The sequence below is a fragment of the Sander vitreus genome, chromosome 16, assembly GCF_031162955.1.
Source record: "Sander vitreus isolate 19-12246 chromosome 16, sanVit1, whole genome shotgun sequence".
NCBI classification, from domain to species: Eukaryota; Metazoa; Chordata; class Actinopteri; order Perciformes; family Percidae; genus Sander; species Sander vitreus.
In genome coordinates, this window is record NC_135870.1 from 12851355 (window position 1) to 12877524 (window position 26170).

General features: G+C 41.2%; 1 protein-coding gene across 2 annotated transcripts in view; it reads right to left on the bottom strand.

Moving 5' to 3' along the window:
• The window catches only part of pappaa (pregnancy-associated plasma protein A, pappalysin 1a), a 97653-nt gene that overhangs the window by 69415 nt on the left and 2068 nt on the right, over positions 1-26170 (bottom strand). For both annotated transcript variants that reach the window (XM_078271244.1, XM_078271243.1), the window contains exons 2-6: positions 19592-20696; positions 11784-11929; positions 11197-11490; positions 10663-10855; positions 10238-10359 (exon numbers count right to left, since the gene is read on the bottom strand). In XM_078271244.1, coding sequence (XP_078127370.1) covers positions 10238-10359; positions 10663-10855; positions 11197-11490; positions 11784-11929; positions 19592-20696 — 1860 coding nt within the window. The remainder of the gene's footprint in view (positions 1-10237; positions 10360-10662; positions 10856-11196; positions 11491-11783; positions 11930-19591; positions 20697-26170) is intronic.

Genomic DNA, 26170 nt, shown 5'->3' on the forward strand with positions numbered 1-26170 from the left:
GAAACATTTGTGCTACTTCGGTTTTTACGTTATCAAGCTATATTTGTGACATGGCTACTATTTACGCTGCAAAGGCTTCTGACACCAGCCATCACTCCCATGAACAGGACATTTTTCCTTACAATAACCTTAATGAAGCAGAAACGCTTAATGTAAATAACGTCCATAATAATTGGACTTTGGGTTCAATTCTTTGACAGTTTTCAGTGGTTATGAGGAGCAATATGAGAGAGACATTTCGTGATGATTGATCGTTGTTTAGGTACATTAAACCACGTTAAGCCTTTTCATGTTAGGACTTATGAAGCCCATGAGAACCGTGGAGAGTTAACCCACAGCCGCTCCGCTGCCCTGCTGAAAATGTGAAGCAGAAATGCTTAATGTCAGATAACATCCATAATAATTGGAATTTGGGTTAGATTTTTTGACAGTTTTCAGTGGTTATGAGGAGCATGGTAATCATTGATCATTGTTTAGGTACATTAAACCACGTTAAGCTTTTTCCTCCGTGAGATAACTTCTATAATCGTTGGATTTCAGTTTAGTTTTTTTGACAGCCTTAAGTGTTCATGACCAGGAGCGGATCTACCGGGGTGGAAAAGAAAGCCTTGCCACCCCTGCTGCCACTCCAGTTGGCAGCAACAAATTAAAAGTTATGGCCAATTTGACAATTTATGAGCGCGAATCTCCAATGTCCGACTGCAGTGAATGCAGCACGAGATGACGCCAGAGCGGCAAGAGCCTAATTTGCTTGGAAAACTGAGTGGCGCAAAGCGAGGGAGCCAGGAGTTGTGAGGAAAGGAGACACAGGAGGAAAGAGGTCAAAACGGATTAACTATCTATCAAGAAATTAAATTATAACGAAAGCACAGTACTAGCATAGTTGCGATGCTGATTTTGAGATGATAAAAATCAGGTTGAAGAATGTTATTTTGCTAACTATACATATAATGTTACTTAGGTCTGACGTTTGTTCTGTGTAAAGTAGGCTACAAAAGCTAATATTGATTCAACGTCTGTCAAGGAAAACATTGTAAAATTACTTTTAATCTTATAGAAATGAAGAGGAAAGGTAGCATATGTAGTTTTTTCTCACCAAAGAGAAAGGCGAGAGAAATAGAAAATGAACAACTGAGCAAGGTAGATGGAGAAGATGAAGTGGAAGGAGAGAGAAAAGAGGTGGAAGGAGAGAGAGAAGACGAAGACGAGGTGGAGAGAAAAGAACCGTGACAGAGATAGAATACAAGGCCACCAGGGACAGGAGGAGGTGGGAGAACACCACAGCGGTGAAGATATGGAGGGAGAGCATCACCAAGATGAGGAGGGAGAAAGCGAGAGACAAGATAACGTGCAGGGCTCAGACAGTGAAAGGGAAAGCAGAGTGCCTGGGCCATCACCAACGATCTCCAGTCGAGCTGGTCCACATGGTATGGAAATTGTTGCTGCATATATACTAAGTTACATATGAATAAGAATAACAAATGACAAAGATGGATATTTTTATAAAATGTAAGAGACATTGCTTAGACATCAAATACATATAAAAATTCATGTTTGCTTAAATATGAATAATTAGGGAAAGTTGTCAGTGTGAAAGTGTGATGAGATGGGGAGATGAGTTTTTATATTTTGTGTAGAATGTATTTTAGATCTATTGCTCAGATTAAATTAAAAAATTAAACAAATTAACCTAAAAATACTCTCCCAGGCTAAAATGTTAATGTGTGTTAACAGTCTGATGGTTATAACTAATCAATGACTAATCTTGTACAAATACTATCTGCAACGCTGCCTCTCTGACACAGTCCAAAACTGTTTGCTTCCCCTCTCACACATCTGCCACTCATCACCTGTGTCTTACCTTAATGCCTTTCCTGTGATAATGCCCCTTACTTCTATCATACTTCTATCACCTATTAAGTGAGATCACATTGTATGGTCACTTATTCCTAATATGAACTGTTTCAAATGAAACCTCAAATGCAAGATATTGATTGCATGAGATTAAGTTTGTCTGTATGAGTTTGTAAATGGCAGCCTGTGCCCTTTTGTAGTACATACTATTTATCATCAAACTGTGATAAAATTCAATATATATACGTCTGCCATATGTTGCCACCCCTCAAAAATTCCTGCCCACCTCTCACCACCCCATAAATATTTTTCTAGATCCGCCCCTGTTCATGACCACGTTAAGCTTTTTCACGTTAAGCGTTTTAGAATGTCCCGTTCATGGGAGTGATGGCTGGTGTCAGAAGCCTTTGCAGCACAAATAGTAGCCGTGTAACAAATAAGCCTGATAACGTAAAAACTGAAGTAGCACAAATGTTTCTTTTAACGGAACAAATCAGCACAAACGTAGCACAAACGATTGAGACCATTTTGGGGAGATTCGGACATTAATGGGGGACTGGGTGATGTCACGCGTGTAACCTATAAAGCGTTATAACTTAAAAAACATAGTAGCACACTTTTTTTTTTTAACAGCACAAATCAGCACAAACATAGCACAAACGATTGAGAACATTTGGGGAGATTTGGACATTAATGGGGGGGCTGGGTGATGTCACTGGCCAGAAAATGTAAAGTTGAATTACGTAAAACCCTTAACAGCACAAACGATCATTTTTACGGCACAAACCGGCACAAACGTAGCACTAGCACTAGCAATAGCAGTGTTTTTAATAATTGTTGGATGACATGGGGGGGCTAGCTTCACGCAGGTCTGGTGAAGGGAGGGTCAGGTCTATTTTGATTAAAGATCCCAAAACTCCTCCGGTGGCCCCTGAAATAAATAACGAACAGTCCCTAACTGAATTGACAGTGATGTACTCTGATGCTAGAGTCATTTTTTGCCACATTTTTTATTCCTAATAAAACTTAACTTTTTATTAAGTCTGATAATTTCATAATCAGCAACCACGCTAGCCATTCAAGCTTAATGTTTTTCATGCACAGGTAAGAAAAAATACTGATACTGTGCTGTTCTGAAGCAAGAATGATTGATGTTTGATAAAACGTAGGGTAAAATTACTAGTGGTAGTATTACTAAGTACTCCAGGATAGATACTGGTGCCTGCCCACTATTCAGCCATAATCCTTCTGCTCTGGAGAATCATACAGATCCACAAAAAGTCCAGAGAGCTGGATGAATAAACAGAGAAGGATATGTCCAGGCATGCACGCTTTATGCTTTCTAAGAAGTGTCTGGCTCTGGCTCTCACTATCGATGACTCACTGTCACACACTATTACACTTCCTCACTCCAAAGGCAAACATCAACCCCCTCCAACCCTTTTGCCCTGACACACACAGAAACAGAGAGACACTTCACAGACACACTTTATGAAGGCAACAGACACTCTACAGCTTGGGAATGAATGTCACATCACATTGCATTCAGGGTATTTCAGAGGTTAATACTTCATAGCTATTGGCAGCTGTTTTTTGTTTTGTTTTGTTTTTTACACATGGAGCAGTTGACACAGGTGCTACTTTGGGGTACACATCATACAGATTATTTTGACTGATAGAACAAAATCAATATAGGAGCTAACATACAGTACCTTGACAATGACCTTGAATCTTTTCGCTCATGAACAACACGTGGACTGACGAGAGGAACCGTATGACTATTCCCACCTTAAAGGCGCTACTCGTCACACGGGCCAATTCTGCTGACACCTGTGTGCAATTTCACAGTAGGCTTTCAGCCACCAAATTGATTCTTGAGCAAATTCACTCCTCTAACATCCATCCATCCATCCATCCATCTTCATCCGCTTATCCGGGGTCGGGTCGCGGGGGTAGCAGCTCCAGCAGGGGATCCCAAACTTCCCTTTCCCGGGCCACATTAACCAGCTCCGACTGGGGGATCCCGAGGCGTTCCCAGGCCAGGTTAGAGATATAATCCCTCCACCTAGTCCTGGGTCTCCCCCGAGGCCTCCTCCCAGCTGGACGTGCCTGGAACACCTCCCTAGGGAGGCGCCCAGGGGGCACCCTTACCAGATGCCCGAACCACCTCAACTGGCTCCTTTCGACGCAAAGGAGCAGAGGCTCTACTCCGAGCTCCTCACGGATAACTGAGCTTCTCACCCTATCTCTAAGGGAGACGCCAGCTACCCTCCTGAGGAAACCCATTTCGGCCGCTTGTACCCTGGATCTTGTTCTTTCGGTCATGACCCAGCCTTCATGACCATAGGTGAGGGTAGGAACAAAAACTGACCGGTAGATTGAGAGCTTTGCCTTCTGGCTCAGCTCTCTTTTCGTCACAACGGTGCGATAAATTGAATGTAATACCGCACCTGCTGTGCCGATTCTCCGACCAATCTCCCGCTCCATTGTCCCCTCACTCGCGAACAAGACCCCAAGGTACTTGAAGTCCTTCACAGGACTCATTCCTCGGGTGAATAGGGTGAAGCGGCTGGGATGAGGATCAGCACCTCTAAATCGGAGGCCACGGTTCTCAGCAGGAAACCGATGGAGTGCCTTCTCCAGGTAGGGAATGAGTCCTTACCCCAAGTGAAGGAGTTCAAGTACCTTTGGGTCTTGTTCGCGAGTGAGAGGACAATGGAGCGGGAGATTGGTTGGAGAATCGGCGCAGCGGGTGCGGTATTACATTTAATTTATCGCACCGTTGTGACGAAAAGAGAGCTGAGCCAGAAGGTAAAGCTCTCAATCTACCGGTCAGTTTTCGTTCCTACCCTCACCTATGGTCATGAAGGCTGGGTCATGACCGAAAGAACAAGATCCAGGGTACAAGCGGCCGAAATGGGTTTCCTCAGGAGGGTGGCTGGCGTCTCCCTTAGAGATAGGGTGAGAAGCTCAGTCATCCGTGAGGAGCTCGGAGTAGAGCCGCTGCTCCTTCGCGTCAAAAGGAGCCAGTTGAGGTGGTTCATTAGTCGGGGCGGCCTCTAGCTCACCCAGTAAGAGCGTTCACCCCACGTGGGCTGAGACCTGCAGCGGCGAGGGTTCAAATCCGACTGGAAAAAGCCCCAAAAAATAATCTTCAAAAAAAAATTACATGTATTGTGTTTATACTGTTTTGTTATCCTAGCTCTCTGTATTGAATAATGTTGAGCCGACAAACCATACGTGGCATCACATAAACCAGTAAGGCCTGAAACTGTAAGAGGCTTCTAATACTATCTTGGACCTAAACATACAGACACACAAGGCCTGAAATTAACACCCAACCATGCGCCAAATGCATGTGAATTTTGCCATTGGCGGGTGAAACTGTCGATCTACCTGCCACGTTGGCGGGTAGCCAATGAGAAATGAGTGTTTCATTAGTTGGTTTTTGCCACTGTTGTTCTTTCACATTTCAACCAAGTCCACAATTTCTTTGGTTTGAGCTAAAAAAAAAAAAAAGTGGCGGCACATTACTGTGGTAAAGAGGCCGGCTGAAACAAGCAACCAACAAAAAGATGAGGATGATTCAAAGAAAAGAAGACGCTTTAAAACCAAGTGAACAGTGAGCAACATTGACAAGGTTCGTAAATAGGGTTGGGCATCGAGAACCGCTTCCTACTTGCAATCGTTTCAAAAATTACGATTCCAGTGGAATCGTTTCTTTATTGGAATCGTTTAGAATCGTTTGGAGGATTTGGTTTCAAATCTGATCAAAAAATTTAACATGAGCAAGTTTTGGTTTCTGAAGCAGTCAGGCGCTTGTTGTGTTGCAGCCTTGGAGCACAGTAAGCAGCGCTCTAGTGTGGCTTTATTTTACGTTGAAAAAGCCCTGTAAAACTGCAACCCACCACTGAATCAACAAAAAAACGTTCCTCTAATTTGTGAAATAAGCATGTGACCCATTTCAACTCCACCCCTCAAAGAATCGGAATCGTTAAAATCCAAACGATGCCCAACCCTATTCGTAAATGGTACACATATATATTCTACGAGTCACTAATTATATTGATTTCGTTAATAACTTGACAGCACTTAAATGTGTATTCTTAACAAGTTCATACATTATCCATGTGCATTTCCTGTATTTTACCTTTATGGGGAAACGACAACAATGAAAAATGTCTGGTAAAAAGCCTGTGTGGCTAGTGGATTTTAAAATGTACCTGCCACACTGACTGGTGGCCAAAGAAGTTAACTTCAGGCCCTGGACACACATGCTTGCTCTTAAGACTTATTTGAGTAAATCCATACATATTTACACACAAGCAAACATTTTGTACATTTCACATTCAACTGCAAATGCACATGAAGACCTCCATGTGCACATACAAATCCACAGGAATGTGTATTCACATAGAGCTAAACACACACACACACACACACACACACACACGCACACACACACACACACACACACACACACACACACGCACATTCCCACATACGTTAGCAAACATACACATCCTGGTCCTTTCACTTCCATTCATGCACACTGCTGTTTTCAGTCAACCCAGGATCCTTCCTTGTGAATGTCACTAACCACATGCAATTCTCCTAACTATCTTGGGTGGTTTCCACCTCACCCAACCTATCTTACCCCCTACCTGAATCCATATCCATGTGTGGTTTTGCCTTTTCTTTTTCATTCTTGCTTTTTTCCTCCAGCCATATTTCTCCTGGGCATAGAGTAGTAAAGATTTATGAGAGGTAGTCTGGCTCTCTCTGATCACGCCAGTGTTCCCTGTTCAAGTAGTGTGAGGACACAGAAAGTCCTTAGATAACAGGTGCCCTAATAGTAGTAGTAGTAGTAGTAGTGCAAACACACTAATCTTCCAATATAAGGGTGTTATGCCAATAGTTAATTTGCCAATGCTTTAGTTTAAAATATCTTAAAGTGAGTAGGTAGTTTGCCAGAAAGTAAAATAAGTAACTGCTGGACACTTATGCACCATCACAGCAGGAAATGGCAGCTGTAATATCCAGTGAGAAACTGGCGCAAGCGAGTTAACAGGGACTGGGGAGTGCAACAAACAGGGACCCCTTCCAAGAGGGAAACTAGAGTAGAGTTTACACACACAGCATGTTAGACAAGCCCAGACTTGCCTCTGGTACATACACTATAGCCAGTGTGAAGGCAAGATTCAGTGACTTCTGTAGAGCACACACACACACACATGCAGGCACACACACACGCACGCACACACACACAGACAGATACGCACACACACACACACACACACACACACACATATTCAGACAAAGTCATACAAGATAAAGATAAGAGATAAGATAAAGATTTTCTCTCTCTTAATTCAATTGTATGGCATAACTACTAAATATTATTGGTATGTTGCTGTTAGGTTATTATTATGTTTTTGTTTTTTTGTTGCAGGTGATTGCCAATCAATGGTTTTCACATGAAAGCACAAATTGCTTCCATCCAGTTTATGAATCAGTGGTCCACATACATTTGATTGATGACCCATTACTATACTGCTTTTACTGTAAAACCAAGTAAGCACAAAAAAAGCCCAATTCACTTACTGCTGCTCATGAATGGTTTGGCAAGCATGTGGTAAAATTTGAAATGGATGAACTTAAGATAAATATATCTGTCCCTACTAGAAATAGCCCCTTTACAAATATGGCAATATGTGGGAGGAAACAATATGTCAATGAGCAGAAAACACAATTACCCACATTACATGTTAGATTTGTTCTTAGGTATTGGCACAATATGTACAGGTGTGTACAGTGTATGGAACAACCCAGTATATGAATGCTAACCTTGCACAGCCTTGTTAGTAACATGAATTAAATATGCTAAAGTTTACTGGTAGCAAGTAAATAGCTGCATTAAGTGGACTAAATGCACTCACATATTATACACCACTGACTACATTTATTTAAAGTGACTATATGTAACTTTTTAATGTTTCTAAAGCTCTGTCATTTTTCATACAATGGTCTTAAATGACCACAAACAGCAAACGAGACTAACAGTGAAAAGAACGCAATTATTATATAGTTTTTAGTAAGGCATCTGCCTGCAAAGTCACAGAATTATTTGTGGCAGGTAGACAGCGCAATAGTAACAAATTCTGATGGGTCACAGATTTCTTATTAACACCGGAAAAGCCTGTGTTAGCATATGCCAGCAGAGCCAGGTAAAAGGAAGCAGGAGATGTCTTTATGTAGGCAGGTATGTATTGTATTTTAATGTTATTTTAGAAGTTATCTGTTGTAGTTGGCTGATACTGGGCCGACCTTAAATTACGCCGCCCTTCCACTGACCCTTCCATTTTACTCCGTGTTTGTGTTGGCTTACTATTTTCTTTTCCTTTGTCCCCCTGTAACGTTACTTGTGTAAAGCATCCCTGGGTTTCATGAAATGCGCTATATTAATCTAAAGGCTGTTATACGGTTGTGCGCAAACTCCACGCCGTAGCTACGCCATTGCTCCTACGGCGTCGGGACCCTTTTGGAGTTCATCGTCAGGGTTGAACGTGTTTCTTTGCATCGCGGTGCATTTCACCGCCAGAACGCTAGAGATGTGTCAATCGCAAAACTCTTTGTTTACTTGTGCGTTGGTGTGTGCCTCGAGCCGGCATAGGTGTGTGTGTGTGTGGAGTGGGTGATAGATCGAGGGTGAAAGTGAGAGAGTGATGGCAATTGTCTTTGGAGCAAGTTGTGACTCTAGAGGCATAGTGAGAGAAACAAAGTGTCTCCCCTGTGCTTTCTGACCACTGTGGGAAATCTGCAACAGGAAAAGTTAACACTCTCCTTGATTTCATGTTGTTTATGGAGAAGGAGAAGCTGGAAATGAGTCAGGGGAAATGCAACGCTACCAAGCCCTGGCCGAGTGACGTGCGTGGCCGCGACGTGCAGTTACATTTTTCAAGAGGTGCACGTCAGGCTACGGTGTAGGGTCCAAAAGAGTTTTTGTGTCTGTTTGTCCTGCATTTAGGCAGACAGAATCTGCAGCCAGACGGCAACAACATAAAGTAGCTGTTCAGGGGGTGGCTTATATCAGCCAGGACTGACTGGGCCTTCTTCAGGGTCTTTGTCTCGTATAGAAATTTTAAGTCAGTCAGAGAGTTGTGGGAAATTTTGCCACACACTTTAGTTATGTGTTGCAGCCTGTTTTTGTTTTTAAGAGTGAGGGACCCAAACCAGCTCACAAAGGCAAAAGAAAGAATAGTTTCAATAAAACAACAATAAAACATCCTCATAAAGGTCTTATCGACATTAAAATTGCGAAGTTTACGATAAAAAAACATGCGTTGGTGTGATTTTTTACAGACAGCGTCAACTTGTGGCTCGAAGGTGAGTTTTTCGTCTATTATAATACCAAGATATTTGTATTGCTTCATCACTTCGATAGTTTGATTGTTAATAAGGGTAGGAGAGGGGGTGGGGGGATTCTTCCTAAAGTCGATCGGCATTTCTTTAGTTTTTGCTGCGTTAATGTTTATAAAAGACGACTTGCATCACTGTAAAATCATTTAAAGTAGCGCCATACTCAGGGTCGTTGTGCATGTCACGTAAGGGCCCTGGTCATGTTGCACATACATTTTAATTGTATTTTGTGTCTGTTAAGAGGCACAAAGGCACTCTTTAGAAAATGCCCCCACAACATACACACAGGCAGATGCATAATATACAAAGTATGCTTGATCCTGCCACTGCCAGAACCAGAGTGATCAGAGGTGCACAGATGGGACAACAACTATATTTATAACTGAAATATCTCATGCCTTTCCCTGTATAGTTCTAAATCCCTCTAAACTGAAATTTAAAAAAAGAGGGGAATTACAGCTATGACATGAGCTTTAACCTTGGTTTTGAGCCTGAGCCCTCATATGGGAATTGTGGTACCATACAGCATCATCCATTGGGGAGTGACCTCCTTGAACCTTCCATGTTGTCCCACGGCCCAAGTGTCATGAATCCAGTGAGTCAGTCACCAACATTTTTGCATGCCAGAGTATTGACTCAGAAAATCAACAAAAGGCAAATCTCAAATCATGTTATCATACTGTAAACTGTGGATGAAAGGTGGATGTGGCTTTGCTTTTATATTAACTTTGCTAAGTAGAAACAGCTCATTATACAGTAATTAAGAAACTGACTTAAGACAGGTTCAGTGCAGAGTGAAGGATGAGGAAGGAAACTTATATGCTTTTATTATAATAAGCATCTGAAAGCGTACACTTGAGCCACATCTGTCCAATTTGTAAACCAACAACCACCATACAATGACAGTGTTCACTGTGATGAAACCTAACAACCACTAAGTATAGTATATAGTATTGTACTGTACCTTCAGCCTCTCGTGGGGACCAGTGTCCAGAAGGGGCACACGGTCGTGGGGAGGAGGAGTTGGTGGCATACTGCAGTAGAACTCTCCCCTCAGTGCATTTATCACACACTGATCCCACTTCTCTAGGAAACCAAGAGACAGGCACAGCAACCAACTTAGATACAGGCCAAATGCACATAATTTTTTCAGTATACACTAATGGCAATAATAAAATTATGTGACAAATGATGAGAGTTTAAAAAGATTTGGTGCTAATTATTTTTTTACCTTATACCTTTTAGGTGTTTTAGTCTGTAAAATAATTGAACGTTAAATTACACTACTTTATATTAACCCATACAATAATCAATAATGTAATAAATCTCAATCAACTTTATTGCCATACACACCCGCATCTGTTTGGCAACCTATGTAGCTCATTTCACCTGTCGTAAAAGTGTCCAGAAATCGGTGGAAACCATTCCAGGGTGATGGAATTATGATGCTGCTCAACCACTTGGGGTGACATTGGCACTGGAGGAGGTTTGGAGGCGGGTTGCCAGGTCTGGTAGATGAGATCCAGGTAGCAGTGCATCCTAGCAACCTGGTTCAGCGTGAAGGAGTCTGTACAGGCATCATCTGCAGGTAACAGAGGTAGGTGGTCAGTGTGAGGACTGAGGATTGGATTTTCGATTGATCAGTGACAGGTAAAGGAAGTAGGCATTAAACAATTACAATGGTTTAGATCCCATGAATAAAATAAACCAACTGTTCATCTTTAGCAGTATTTTTTTCCCACTTTACTATGACAACAAAAAATGTTGCACAGGATGCGCTGTGTTTTTCCCATGAAATGTGCCTGCTAAATTCCACACCTGTCTTAGTATGCACATAGACCCAACACATTTCATTACAGTGAGCTCTGTGTGTCAGTTTCATGTGAGAAGTATAACTGTAACGTTTTGCACACAACATCTCACCTGCATAACTCATGTAGTTGTTAAACGGCGTGTGTGTGAAATGCCGACAGCCGCAGGTTTCGTTGCCCGGTTCAGGATCATGGCAGCCTTTGTATTTGGGAGTGGGGTTGGTGTCCGCACACAGATCTCCAGTCTCCATTGAGGGCTCAGTCTCTAAACATGCATCATTACACGACTCGATCTCTGATATACCTCGAAATACATGATAAAGCCCAAGACTGTGACCGATCTCATGGACCATTGTATCAGTGTGACCAAATGTACCATAGAAGGAAGGATTCAGCACAATTCCACCTGAGAAAATGAAGAAGAAGACACATATACACATTATGTAAATACTGCAACACAAAACCCCTATTCCAATGTAAAGTAATCATGGAACTGGAGAAAGATTCCGACAATGCATTACTAATGGGTCTCCCCAGCTTCATTGTCACCTTTTTTCCCAGTTAGAGCTAGTTAGAGCTGTGATTAGGAGAGAAACTGTTTGGGGCTTGAAATGTAATCACTCAAAATCTAGGCTGCCAAAGAGGGGATGTGTTTGCATGTGAGTGTGCATGCATGCATGCATGTTGTTTGTCTTCTACCCAAATGTGTGAGGGCCTCTTTGTCCCAGGGCCAAGTGGCAACCCCTGCCAGATCTTCATCAGAAGAATTGGCAAAGAAGACATTCAGGTGAGTCGAGCCATCCAAATGCAAAATCTCTTTCAGCTCTTTGACATCCAAATAGGCTCTGGAAGATAAAAAAAAGAGTATTTTACATTAAGTTAATAGCTTTACAATGAGGATAGTCTCTTCCAAGTGAATGCAGATTTCATCAAGGCAAAGTTTTACAAATAACAACGGTGTTACTAGCCAAAAAGAGCTTACGCAGTGTTATCTTTCAGGAAGACGGAGCTCAGAATTAGGTCCCTGTTGAATTTAATTTTTTTTTTTTTAAAGTGTTAAATTGGAATATTTGAACCTGTGAGGTTGAAACCAATTGTAAGTTAAACTAATATGCCCAAATATATAAAGACTTTTAATATAACTTCTCTTCTTGCTCTGCCTAAGAGTGCCTGAAGTACGTTTTCACATGGACATGACCAACAGATTAAAGGTAATTTTGTCCAGAAGTCCTGGCACAGTGATTGTGCACCTGCAGTGCAATTATGAATGATGTCAGGTTAAAGAACTGGGAATCAGGCTGGTATCAATTGTGACCAATAAATCATATTGTTTCATTGCAGTCCCTCCTCACTTACAATACACTTGTGTAATAAAAAAGGGGGATTACAGACCACGTTGTTGATGTTGTCTAGGAAGTCCCAGAGGCAAATAAACATTGCAATACCCCAAATATGGTCGTATAGCACTTTTAGAGTTGAGTTCTCTCTCTCTTTCTGAATCAATTTGTAGAGACACAAAATGCCAAGCCGCAATGTTTTTGTGTCCATGATGATTTATGTTGGAATATAGTAAATCATGCAATAACCAGTACAAAACTTTTTTTTCCATTATTGTTTTTCTTTCTTTGACCATACGCTTGAGTGAGCTCTTTCTTCATTTTGACATACAGTAAGAGATGTCACATAAGTACCAAAACAGGTGCTGGTGGAAATAAATCCACTTTACTGGTGGGACTAAAAATAGTTTAGACATTTTTGTGACATTGCTTAATGTTTTTTATGGTCTTACAGGCTGCACTGCTGAGTGAAATTAACAGTGAAGGACTATCTTATCCATATGATATTTGATATTACGTATTCAAATCTTCACACTAGCTTTAAACATGCAGAATAATGTATTATACTATATATGAGGAGGTGCTAGCATGGCCATATAATAAAGCTACTGTATGTGTCCATGCAGCAACACTGGTTAATTTTTTTCCCCTTTATTTAGGTTGCATCTATAGCATAAAATGTGTAAAAAAATATTACAAAAAAACATTTTTTGATAGCCTGATAGATCTGCCTCATTCATTCAAGTCAGCCGGACACTTCAGTTAGTTGTTCAGGTATTCTGATGTCGCCCCATGAGATCATATTTTGTCTCGACCCTGGGGTTACTAACGGCGGCACTAATGACTGCAATCATTCCAAATAATGAGATATCTTTCCAACAGTGAAACTGTCATTCATTTTATGAACACATCAAACACGTTCAAGCCTGGCTAGTGGTGCTAGCAAACAGCAGCAACAAGCTCAGTCCTCTTTGAAGAGTCAATAAATTGCATTTGCTGAAGTGGTAGTTTATTCCTTTTCTTTGTTTTTAAAAGGCTCTGAAAATAGATACGAAAACAGGAGTTTATCAGAAACAAAACATGGCACAGGTGGTACTATCACAAATTAGATCCACTGGATGTTTTGACCTAGTTTGTGTGACAAACTTGCCCACCTTTATTTTGTACTCTTATTTTATATGTGCTTAGATCATAAAATTAAGTGTGATAGCACTGATGCTAAAACAACCATCCTTTACTGCACCTGACCCTAAACAGCAGGGAGAGTTTCCTCCCAGCAAAAGAGTAAACTGATTTGAAAAAATAAAGTGATTTCAATGTTCCTCTTCTTTGGTTTAATGTGCTCTAATTTGTAAAATAACACACTGTCATCTGCTGTTGGCATCTTTTTGTGATTGGTACCCTGTGTCTTTGATAGTTGATAAATTATGGAATTGTAAAAATAATAGATTGCATACAATAATAGAGCCTGGTTGGTCATGGGTCTGAGTTGCTACTGCTATCTTGCAAGGTTGATTTGCACCTATACTGCATGATCACATATGTTTAACCTGAACTCCACATCTGTTTTAAAACCTTATGGTACATTTGAAAGGCATTTAAAAAAAAACGTCATGTCAATAGTGCAATGTTTCAATTTCATCAATTCCATATATCATAAACACAAAAGATCCTGTCTGTAAACGTTTGTAATCATTTGAGTCAATCCAGACCTAAGTTATAATACCAACCTTTAAACGTACATACAATTTTATTTTGTGCTACATTATTTTGAGTACATATCATGCTTTGTTGTTTTTCAAAGTGCACATCATATTTTTCCAACTTAACTGAACTCAGGTAAAGATAAGGATAAAAAATAAAATGTCAAAGACTCGTGCCTTTGTGAAGTACAAAATCCTGGAGTGTGCTATTTATATTTACTCTCCCAGTCAACAGCTGACTTGAAATAAAAGTATATTTACACTATGTTTTGATTTGTGGTAAAGTTATACAGTTGTGCACAGTTCCACTGGACAAAGATGCTTGATCTGATTTAGATTTATTTTGATTACAAGCTAAGGGGTTGGGGGTTATCACCGACTTTAAAGCCTACACACTGCTGAAATTTCACTATTGTGCCTACTGTCTTTCAACTTTTTTTCTGAAAAACTGCATTCAGCAAGACTCGCTGACATGCGATCACGATTTATGATTAATGGCCCTGTGATAACAACAGTGATATCCACAAAAATAGCAGCTCAAAGTAGAAGGAATAACATTTGACATCTTGGGATGTCAGCTAAATTATAGTGGAGCATTTGGTTGCCAAAAGAAGTGCAACTGCCCGAGTAGTACCACTGTAGGTTCAGTATTAAGGTAGTTTCTTTTTATTGGCTAGTTTTAAATTTTTTTCTTCTATTCATTAAATAAGCCCTTAAAGTATGTTCTTTTTCCTATTTTGGTTAATAATTATATGTTTTAAAAGTAAAAGTCAGCATAAAATATTAAAATGTGAGTGTAAAATCAAACATTCTCAAGCAAGTTAATTGCGTACATTCAATGGAGCCTAAAGGAAGCAATTTAAAAGTCAGTTACACTGGTGTTCTGGAAGACTTTACATCAGTGAGCTAATTCCTGTGATGCAACAAACCTGCTAAGGTTACCACCAATGCACATTTCATATGCTGCTACACAAAATGTTTCATAACATCTTTACAACCGTATGTTGGACAAGTCTCTCTGCCTTAAATCACAAGTTGGATAAGGAGCTGCTTAGTGAAGACGCAGTGCTCCCTCAAAACAGACTTTTTGGATAAAGGGTTCAGTGTAGCAAATGCTTTCTTCAAGTCTATGCGAGACCAACTGGGGGCACTCACTGAGGCCAGGTCTAAGGAGAGAGAGTGAGAGAGGACAGATGATATAAGGTCCCTCTTCCTAATAATTTCAGGAATTTCATTATTTCCTTAGAAAATATTTGTCCAGAGTTTTTGGACATGCATGAGGCGGGGAGGGGAAGGGTCAGAGAGGTTTGATGCTGAAATGATTGAGTCAGCAATGAATAAGAGCAGCAGTTTTATTGTAGGGTCAGAACCTAACTAATCTGAGTTCAATTATTTAAATGCTTTAGGCCCTGTTACAAAAACACAAATGTGCATCGCATGCTGGATTGATATAGGGAGGGACTTTCAGAGCAAAAAGCAGACAGTCTTAGAATACATACGTGTGTGCATGTTTTTGATTTCAGATGCTGGTAAAGATTTGGTAGAGGTTTAGGTTAGCTGCCAGTGTAGGAAGCCGGTACCCAAAGATCTCATCGTGAGGTTGTTTGTCGTCAGAGCAGTTTGGGCGTCTGTCTTGCTATCTGTCCATCCACATCTTATTCAGACTTCCTCGCCAATAATCCTTTACCCCGCCCCCGGTGTTCTCTCTCGCTCTTTCTCCATCCCATAGCCCCTGTCCCCCTGTCTTGCCTCCCATCAAACATTTTCAGCCAAGATGAGCCACTTGGGAAAAACAGGATTTTCCATGCATTTAACCACAACACTGTTCAGACATGTCCTGAGAAAAAAAACTGTTAAAGACGTACAAACGGAGAGAATGAGGGAGAGAGGGGGGGGGGGTCAGGTGAGTGCAGAAAATCAAGCTTCGCTAAATTCAAGCGTCACTGCAGGGCATCTGTTGTAGGGAGATCCAGGGGTTCGCCGGGCAGCTGAAACTGCTGTGTTACTGCTTTTATATCTGATACATATTAAATGGGGGATTATGACCTCATCCATTTACACCCATATATAATACATATAAGCCCATAAATTTGCCTTGTATACAGTACATATGTCTGGGGCAGCATAGTGTGAAAACTGGGGGGAGCTGGCATGGCAATGACAGTCTCACGGCCAAGAACACTTTTTTTTAAATTGGAGGGGCCCCTCAGCTCCTCTGTCATCGAGTCGGTCAACACCACAGCCCCTAAACCCATCATTCATCTCTGCCTTTATTACTATACTTGCACTCTCGTCTTTAACCTTCCAACTTACTCCGCTGATTATTTTTTCCCTTCCAAGGAAGACACATGCATAGAAACTGTGTCAACGCTCAGATTCCAGAGATCCTGCCATTACCGCTCATTGATGAGAGAAGAGTTTGAAAAAGCAGGATTTGGAGACATAGAATAGACAATATGACAGACTGAATGCTCCCTAGTTCTCCCAGTTCCTATCTGAAGTAGGGGTTCTTAATAGGCAGTGCCTTCATTGACTTTTGAACTGCAATGACTCCACCAAGGCACTATCAACTACATTTCCTGGTGTGGAATATTTTCAAAAACAACACCTACAGTATCTGGCTACATATTACCTCATCATAGTCAGATGCAACTACCCTGCCTGCATGGTGACCCTAGTAAAGACCCTCCTTACTCCACTTTCCCCTCAGTCCCCAAAGAAAGATGTCAATCAGCCCCAATGCGAGCACAGGTGAAACCTAAGCAACAGGTGCTTTTAAGTGTGCTATGGCTTTAAAGGGGAAGTGCAAACTCCTGGTATTTACACCCAAGCACTCCATTATGTTTTATGGGATGGGGGCTTAAGGTTTAGACGACCAACTGTAAAACACCCAAGTCAACGGCCTAGGAGATTAGCTTCCCACTCTGAGCTAGAATACAGCAGGGAGAGAGAGAGAAGGAAAGAGAAAGTGTGGTCCATCCATTAACCTGCCACAGTGAGAGGTATTGACTCAGGAGGGGGAAAGAAGCCAAGGGAAAACAGATGACCTATTAGCCTCTGATAAAGCCAGGCCAGAACTTCATTTCCCAAAAACATATGGTTCTAATATCCACCTTGCAAAGTTTGTGTATCCATCTTGCTTTAGTTTTGGAGTTTTGGTTTCCAAAAAATATTTTAATTTCAGTTGCTCGCAAAAAACTTCTGAATCTGATGAGTTCTGATATTATGGGATTGATCTTCTGTCCAGTTGCCTGTATATTACATTGATCTTTCTTTGACAGTCAAACCCACACTTCAGCTTCTCAAACAACCAGTGCCATTTGTTTTTTGCGTTTCTGCAAATATAATGTAAATTCACAGTGTATACATTTACAGCCCCAATTTCAGATGTCCCTCGCTCCACACATAAGAATGTTCAGCCTTAAAATAAATGCTGTCAGATAACATAAAATACCACCAAAACCATATGAAGTGTAAAAACCAAGTGCTGTGAAAACAATGCAAAATATTTCCCTCAACCAAATGTGGAGGGAGGGAGAGGGGAGGTTATTATCAATGGTATTTTCAGAGGAGAGACTGTTGCAGGACCACAGAGCTGCCTGTGTCCTGTGTTAGCCAGATTTTTGAAAATACTACATGTAAGTGGTAACAGGCGCAAACCCTGCAAGAATAAATGCAGGACCTCACAACCATTGTTCCCCTGCATACGCAGTACATTGTTAATCCAGAATTCCATAATTAAGAAGGAATGTCAAACTGTTTGTAGTGCAGCTCTCTGCAAGTCTCTCCAGACATACCATAATCAAGGCAAAATAAGCAACCACTTGGGGAGATAATATCTATTTCTTTAAACTGATAATTCTCTTGTCCTTGTTCTGTCTCTCTTTCTCTCTCTTGCAGCTATCCTTCCTTTCACAAGCCCATCTTTCAAACGCCCCCAGGGAGGTTTGAACATTGCAGCGGCAAGCGTTTTGCCAATGGCTGATGTCTAAATGAAGTAGTTTGCCTGCCACTTGATGAATGAGCTTCTAATGATGACTAAGCTGGAAGGGATGTGATGGGAATTGAGAGATGGAAGCAACGACAAACCCACCTGCTTTTCCCCTCTGATGTTGTTAATTAGATGTCATTATTTAGCTATTTTGCGGTCATTTCAAAACAACAGGATAGTGCCAAACAGACAATGCTTCCAGCTTAACTGTGATTGAAAACAGCCCGGTTTCTTTGATTCATGCTATCAGAAAGTCCCAAACAATCCCACACATAAGGTCTGATAGTTGTTCTCCCTTTCGCTTGTTCCCACATGACAGTGGCAAAAAATCCTGACAAACATCTGAATTTCATTCATTTTTGTCTCTTTTTCTGGCGTAACCATAAAGACCCCCTGCATTGTCCACAAAAATGTCTCCGTCTACTGTGTTGAGTTTCAGTGTACCAAGAAACAAACAATCCTGCTATTGGAGGTCTGGCACAAACCTTATTACAGCAAATTCCAGAGATTTATTCTGTCCTTGCCAGCTTTTACTCATCATATACAAGCCACAATGACATTACCACAAAAACAAAAAAATTGCATTTATGAAGGCCTCTGTATTATCCTAAAGTAGCCGCATGAAACCACATAATCTCTTGCTTGACGTACAGTACACCTAGGAGAGTCTGTAAAACTGTTATTCATGTGCAAGTGAAGTAAACTTTCTTCACTGTTTTTCCTGGAAACATTCTTTCAGGCACCCACGTTTAGGGACCCATACCTTTCTCCCCAGGAAACATGTCTTTCAGTGGTTTCCTGGAGAGAGTGGTATGTCTTTAAAATGATTTCCATTGCTACAAGCAAAAAAACATACTGGACTCTCTTTTCTGACCTCTAATTGCCCTTCCACTCTGTTTAGAATGTCACTCTTTCCAAACCAACTCCTTTCTCCAATCAAGCCATCTTAATTAGGACCATTGGGTATAAGAGACAGAGTAGAAAAAGGTGGGGAGAGTTGTTGAAAAATGTATACAAAAATGAGTGGTCTGGCCTGTACATTTGCTACTTGGAAAGTAATCCGTTTGCGTTTGTTTTGCCCTGCTTAAGTGTGGATCACTGATTGAACCAGGCCAAGGCTAGATTGGACTAGCTGCTCCCAGAGGATTTCCCAGGCCACACATGCTGGGAGTTATGTTACACTCAGCCTCAGTCAAAATGGTCAGGAAACAGTAGGACTAGACATTAAAAACCTCTCTTCAGGGGCACATGTATGGAAAGATTTGTTGTTTGATTTACTGGAGGCCATGGTGTGGAGTTGGTTTCCCAAAATTATTCAATCATATCAACCAAAACAATTTATAAAATTAAGCAAGGAATGCTGTGGTTGGATACAGATTTTTAGGGAATTTAAGTATTTTGTTTAATAAACAACTAGCAAGGAGGATTACCAGTGCTACAAACATAGTAACATGCAAAATGTGAGAGTGATCTTACTTGTGTGGAGACGAGCGGTTGAAGCATGTTTTGGTCACATCAGTCACATTGGGGTTGCAGCAGTCGCCAAGGTCATAGAAGAAGTTCTCCCAGTTACATTCAGGGTCACATACCCCATTCCCCTGCTTGTGCTCAGGGCAACGGCTCCGATGCCCAGACATGCAGTCACCTGCATCAAACCCTGTCAGTGGATGGTTGCATTCTGGGTCACATGCATCATCGCCAACTTTGCTGATATCACAGTTAGCTAGAATCAAACGGCTTCGAAGGGAAGAATTGGACACGTTGTGAATGCTAAGCTCCCAGGTGATGTTGTAGGGACTAAAGGCATCATTTAGCTGCTGGTGCTGCAGGCTGATCTGGTGGTCTGATACAGTTGGCCTCATCCGTGCATTGTCCCAAACATTTATGACACGATATCGTACTTTCTTGGGCCGACGGAAAGTCCAAAGATTGTTGTAGTTTTTGATGACCTCAACATTGTCGCAGACAGTTTGACCACAAGTTGGAGGGTCCAGCGTTGTGTCTAATAATCCCTCAGAAATAACAACTCCACCACCACCCAGAAACCCTAATCGTCCACCTACCCCCTGCTCAGGCTGAGGAAAGCTACCATCTTTTACAGTCAGCCACTTCCGACCTGGGTGCTCGAATGTTTCACGTATGACCAGCTGAGGTAGATCTTGGGGGTCCTCGTGGCCCTGCATATCCCTGACAATCTGCCTCTGCCCTCTGGCCTGCCTCCATAAGCCCACCCTCTCCACTGCCCCTCTGTAATTATGATTCAGTGCATTCCCCCCAATCATCAGCACTTTGCACTTTTTGGTCAAATGGCTGAAGACATCACCCGATTGCTCCCGACTGACGCCGACTTGGGCGCCATTGACAAAGAGCTTCATGTACACGCCATCATATGTGACGGCCACATGTGCCCATTGGTTGGGTACATAGCGAGCGTTGGAGTGGATGGAGGTCACTTTGTGGGCACGGTCAGTTTTAAGGGAGAAGAAGAAGCGGGGATCACGATTCCCGTGTTCACTAACCGCCTGGATGCCAAGCAGCCAGCCTCGATCACTGGAGGCGTAGAAACATTTGTCGTACAGGCCTGGAGAAAGAATGAAAAAAGTCTGTTAATAAGTGCATGCCTTTATTTCCAGATGTAAATGTGGACGTGACCTTAAGAGAAGCAGCAACAATAAAAAGCATTGTTCATCGGTCACCTGTAAGAGAGCTGACACTTTAAATTCACATCTTCTCTTTTCAATAATATTTTGCAACATCCACAAGCCACATGGATATGATCCTTAATGCTAATTTATTTCAGTATTTGTTGGTCAATATGCCACATCTATATGAACACTCTATAGATCATTCTAAAATATACTGAAAAAATGTAGTTAGGGAGCAAATGTATAAATATGATATACATTTTTTATATAAATGCGTGTTGCCCTGGAAATTGGGTTGAAGTGCATGTTTAGCTAAGGGAGACCCCATGGAAATCTCTCTGTATAGGCTTCTCGTGAACACTGAGCGCATTTAAAGTCATTCGTGTGAATGTCCTTTGCCAGTGGGGTAGCAAGAAAAGGCTAGTTTTCTGCTATGGCCTTGTTTTTGTAGAGGCACCAAAACACCTTTTTCCTGTTTCACTTGGACCGTATATGTCAGATTCAGCATGGTAATGGTGTTTTCACTTCTTAGGGGATCTCTGAATGTTAACTGTTTGTTTGTTTAGGGCTTGTTGAGGTACGTGTAACACACACACACAAGTTCATGTCTGTGCATGTGTGTTTTTTTAATGCATGTTCGTGACTATGTGTATAGGCTACAGTATATCTATACGGTCCAGTCAAAGTGTGCAAAGATTCCAAAGCACCTTGTAGTGCCTCACAAGGTCCAACTCAGCATGTGAAAGTGTGATTAGCAGGTGATTCTGGGGAGAGAGCAGGACTCCATTCTTGTCACAAGAATACACTCCTGGGAATTGCTAACATCAGGGTAGCACTTCTAACTGGCAATTATATCTATTCACAAAGAGACAATTAATATGTGACCTGCACACCTAGCCCATATAGGCATTGAGTCATTTGGCAAAATGGTGATTGCAAGGACTCCTTGCTAACTTTGACCTGCTTCTAATTAGATGCACACTCCAGTATATATTCATTAACTTGGTATTTCAATGGACAAATGGTCAAAGAGCAAGGGTTGGGTTCAGCGTCAAGGTCAGTCCCTTGGACCTTTGATGACGTTTTCAGGCTTTCCCCTACACTGGAAGGAAAAAGCCTTCCATCTGTCAGCTAGTGGACTCAAGGCTAAAAGGTGTGCTAAAATGCTTGTAGGGCTTCTAGTGTAAACAGCTGTCATAATTCTGCCATGCTCAATTAATCTAACACACTACACTTTTCCAGACCCTGCACTGCGACTCCTCTGGCTCACACAAACGCACCTACACACACATATGCATATACTTATATGGACATGCATATATACATTCTCATGAAATAAATACACACACTCCCATACACACAGGCATATTGAAAAGCTCAAGTACACATTTGTGTATTCTCAGAAACACACACATGAAGGGATTTGCATGTGCACACGCAATGGTAAAAAGCTTTTTCTGTCAGTTTCAAAGGCAACCTTCCTCGCACTTGCCATTTGTCTTTTTCCAGGAAAAACACACTCAGGAAAAAGAAAAAGTAAAAAAACACACATACACACTCAAAGGAAAATGTCACAAGGACTTGATAAAAAGCAGGGAGGAAGGGAACAATGAGGACTCCGTTTACTTTCGAGCTGTTCAGGCTCTGAAAGGTGAAAGAAAGGCACTTTTCATGGTCATATGAAAGTGATCACCAAAGCAATTTCCCAAAAGAGACAATGGAAAATTCCATTAATATTTTAAAAACAAACTCAACGAACATAACAAGGATATTGATTATAAAAATGTCATCACACCACTTGAAAACACTTGAGTTTAAACATTTGACTTGGCTGTCAAGTTTCCCTCTGAATGAATTCAACTCAATGCTGGGTTTAATGAGTCATAAACAATCTACCAATAGTAAAACATGTTTTAACATAAATGAACACCACTTTTTCTGCGCTGTTACTTATACTGTGACACTGTCCTCACACAAAACCTTCCCATTAAAGGACAATTCCGGCGCAAAACGAACCTAGGGGTTATTAACAGATGTGTACCAACTCTATGTTTTCATGCTAATCGAATGTGTTTGTAGCTTGAAAGACGCTAACGTGGACCGCTGATTAGCTTACAACGCTAGTATTCGGGGCACAGGGAAAGTAAAAACAAATCGCTATTTATACCACTAAAAAGGCTCAAAATATTACCAAACTTCAACGGTAGCATTATGAGGGTCCCTACATGTTAACCGAAGCATTGAGAACATTGTAAGTGTACAGACAGTTTATTGAACGAAGCTGCGGGAGCTCGGTGAAAGGGCTACGAGAGAGAGAGAGAGAGCTACCAGTAGTCAATGCACAGCCTCGTACTTCGGGAAACTGGTGGTGTACCTGCGGACATTGTGAAGCTATGGCCACCGAACAGGAGTGTCTGTGTTGCACGGAGTGGGACCTGTTGTGTCGCGACACCCAAGAGACGCAGTGTTTTGTAGTCTGAAGATTTCCCCTCTCTGATAAACAGGGCTGTACTTATAATTTAAAAAAAACTAATTTACGAAAATAAATTGGAGATGGCGACCCAGACCAGAGGGACCAGATGGACAGTTATCCACTGAGTAAGTACACTAGACAAGTTATGCAGAGTGCGATTATTTCAGATATATTGAGCAAATTGCTTTTGATTTTAGTTCGCATCACCAGCTGTAAGTTATGACTGGTTTTCAAGACGGTGGCGGCATGTAAACATGAACGCAAGTGTCTTTATAATTTATCTTTTCAATAAACTGTCTGTACACTTACAAAGTTCTCAATGCTTCGGTTAACATTTAAGGACCCTCATTATGCTACCGTTGAAGTGTGGTGATATTTTGAGCCTTTTTAGTGGTATAAATAGCGATTTGTTTTTACTTTCCCTGTGCCCCGAATACTAGCGTTGTAAGCTAATCAGCGGTCCGCTCTAGCGTCTTTCAAGCTACAAACACATTCGATTAGCATGAAAACATGTCCCAGAGAAAGACAGAGTGGGTACACATCTGTTATTACCCCTAGGTTCGTTTTGCGCCGGAATTGTCCTTTAAATTACATTAACATTAATCAAAATGTAATCTTTCCAAACAGTCATTAAATCACAGTAAGGCACAGTGCATGACCATGATAATGATTGAAACTAATAAGTCTGTGAAGATGTTTCTAGTTGAAGTAATGATTGCTGAGTATAAGCGTTGCACTCAGGGCTCAACCCCTCTTCAAACTCTAACTTGCTAGGTTATTAGTCATGATCTCAAAGTTATTCATCTTCCTTAGTCTCCCAGTTACATTTGATTATGATAAAACAGGAAGAGGATACAATTTTCAAGTTTCCATGAAATACAGACAAGCAAAGTCAAATTTTTGCATGTATCATCACACTATGACTGCACCAAAACATGTCTGTTATTGCAGCGATTATCTGCTAATGTCTGCATATAATTGCCCCCAGCAGGTCATGGAAGAGAGCCTCCATTCCTTGTGTGATTTATTTTTCTCTTCCTTTGATGCGGGACAACCCAACATGACCCGGATACAAGGGCTAATAGGGCACAACAAAGTTTGCATAACATTTGGACACAGAACTTGATGTTCTGATTGTGTGATTGTGTGATTGTGTGGTTGTGTGGTTGTGTGTGTGTGTGTGTGTGTGTGTACTTCAGATAGGAACTGTGTGTGTGTGTGTGTGTGTGTGTGTGTGTGTGTGTGTGTGTGTGTGTGTGTGTGTGTGTGTGTGTGTGTGTGTGTGTGTGTGTGTGTGTGTGTGCGTGTATGTAATTCAAAGGGCACAAGATAATCCACACCTGTATTTGATGACGGTTTGATTCCTCATCTGTGGAGTATAAAGTACCGGTAACAGCTAATTGATCCCTGAACATTCTCTTATCACCCAAAAAGTGGTCCTGCTCTACCTCTCCGAGGAATTTTTATAAGAAAATTGGTTAACTCAACTTATGTATTTTTTACACATTGCTTTTTAACATGTACATATCATCACTATTAAATACAAACTCTGTATGTACTGTATATACTGTCATATCCACCTACCTCATGGATATAAAGTAACCTGTTACATTAATAATTTCATATTTATTCAGCACCATTGCCCTACTATTTACTAATGTCATTGTTGTTATTATATATAAAGAAAAAGTGAAATCTGGAAGAAAGGAAGAAAGCAAGAATGAAAAGAGAGCGAGAGAGAGAGAGAGAGAGAGAGAGAGAGAGAGAGAGAGAAATGCAATGGTCAAAACAACACAGTAAAAAAACAGCTGCTGCAAAAAAACACTGTGCTGGGATCAAAACAAGTGGATGGAGCATTTTTAGAAGCACTGGGATTTTTGAGGCCTGAATTGGATTTAAAAGATTAGGCTTTATTGAATTTGTTTGATCATCATATTTGTTCTCTTTAAGGCCCTTCTCACTGAAGGGAGCATGATGGGAGGAAATCTTTAAAATAAAAATTAAAAAATGAACATACATGAATGGTAATCCCTACTAGGGAGAAGCCAGTACAAGATGGGGGCGGGGCACAACACTAACACCTGTACAACATAATTTGATCTAATGCCACATCTGTAAAGCCTATAATGTTCATTTTCTGTTATGATTTCGTCTCAGAGGTGTTTATTCAACTATCATTGTGGGGGCTGTTGTTAGTGTTGTTATTGTACTGGGTTGCATAATACTGTACAGATGTTCCTGTTATTATGTCCATCCTCTGTAAATCTAGGAGTCACTCAGGTCACAACAGACCCTCTAACTCTCCTCTTCCCCAGTTTGAGACTCTGACAAGGGATTGGTTTTGCAGAGAATGTCCCTGCCAACTGGCTAGCACTACCTAAAAGTGTACTGGACTGTATATCCACACACACACACACACACACACACATGTGAATATGTATGTGTCTGTGTGTGTACAGGAGAGTTGTTTTGAAAGAGCCAGACAGATAGAAAATAAAAAAGAGCATGTATATAAAGTCATATGGTTTAGTTGATTCCTCAAACGTGCAGACTGGTATACAGGAGACTGAGGAGGACTGAGTTCAATTCAGTTCAGTTCAAAGGCAGCCATCTGCACAAGTACTATAGCAGACAATGAGTTGTGAATGCAACGCTCCCTATCGGCAAAGAAAATCAACAAAAAAACTGTCCTATACTGTAATGCACAAAAGCGCTATTGGTCAAAACAGATGATGCAGAACAGTTTTAACACCTTTCTGGGGCTCCTTTACGCATGGCTCCAGGAGAAAAGGGAGTGCGCACAAATGACAATTATAAAGTGTCGAGCCTTCCTCTGATGACAGGGATCTACACAAGTGCGTGTGTGTGCGTGTGCGTGTGTGTGTGTGTGTGTGTGTGTGTGTGTGTGTGTGTGTGTGTGTGTGTCCTCTGCGCAGT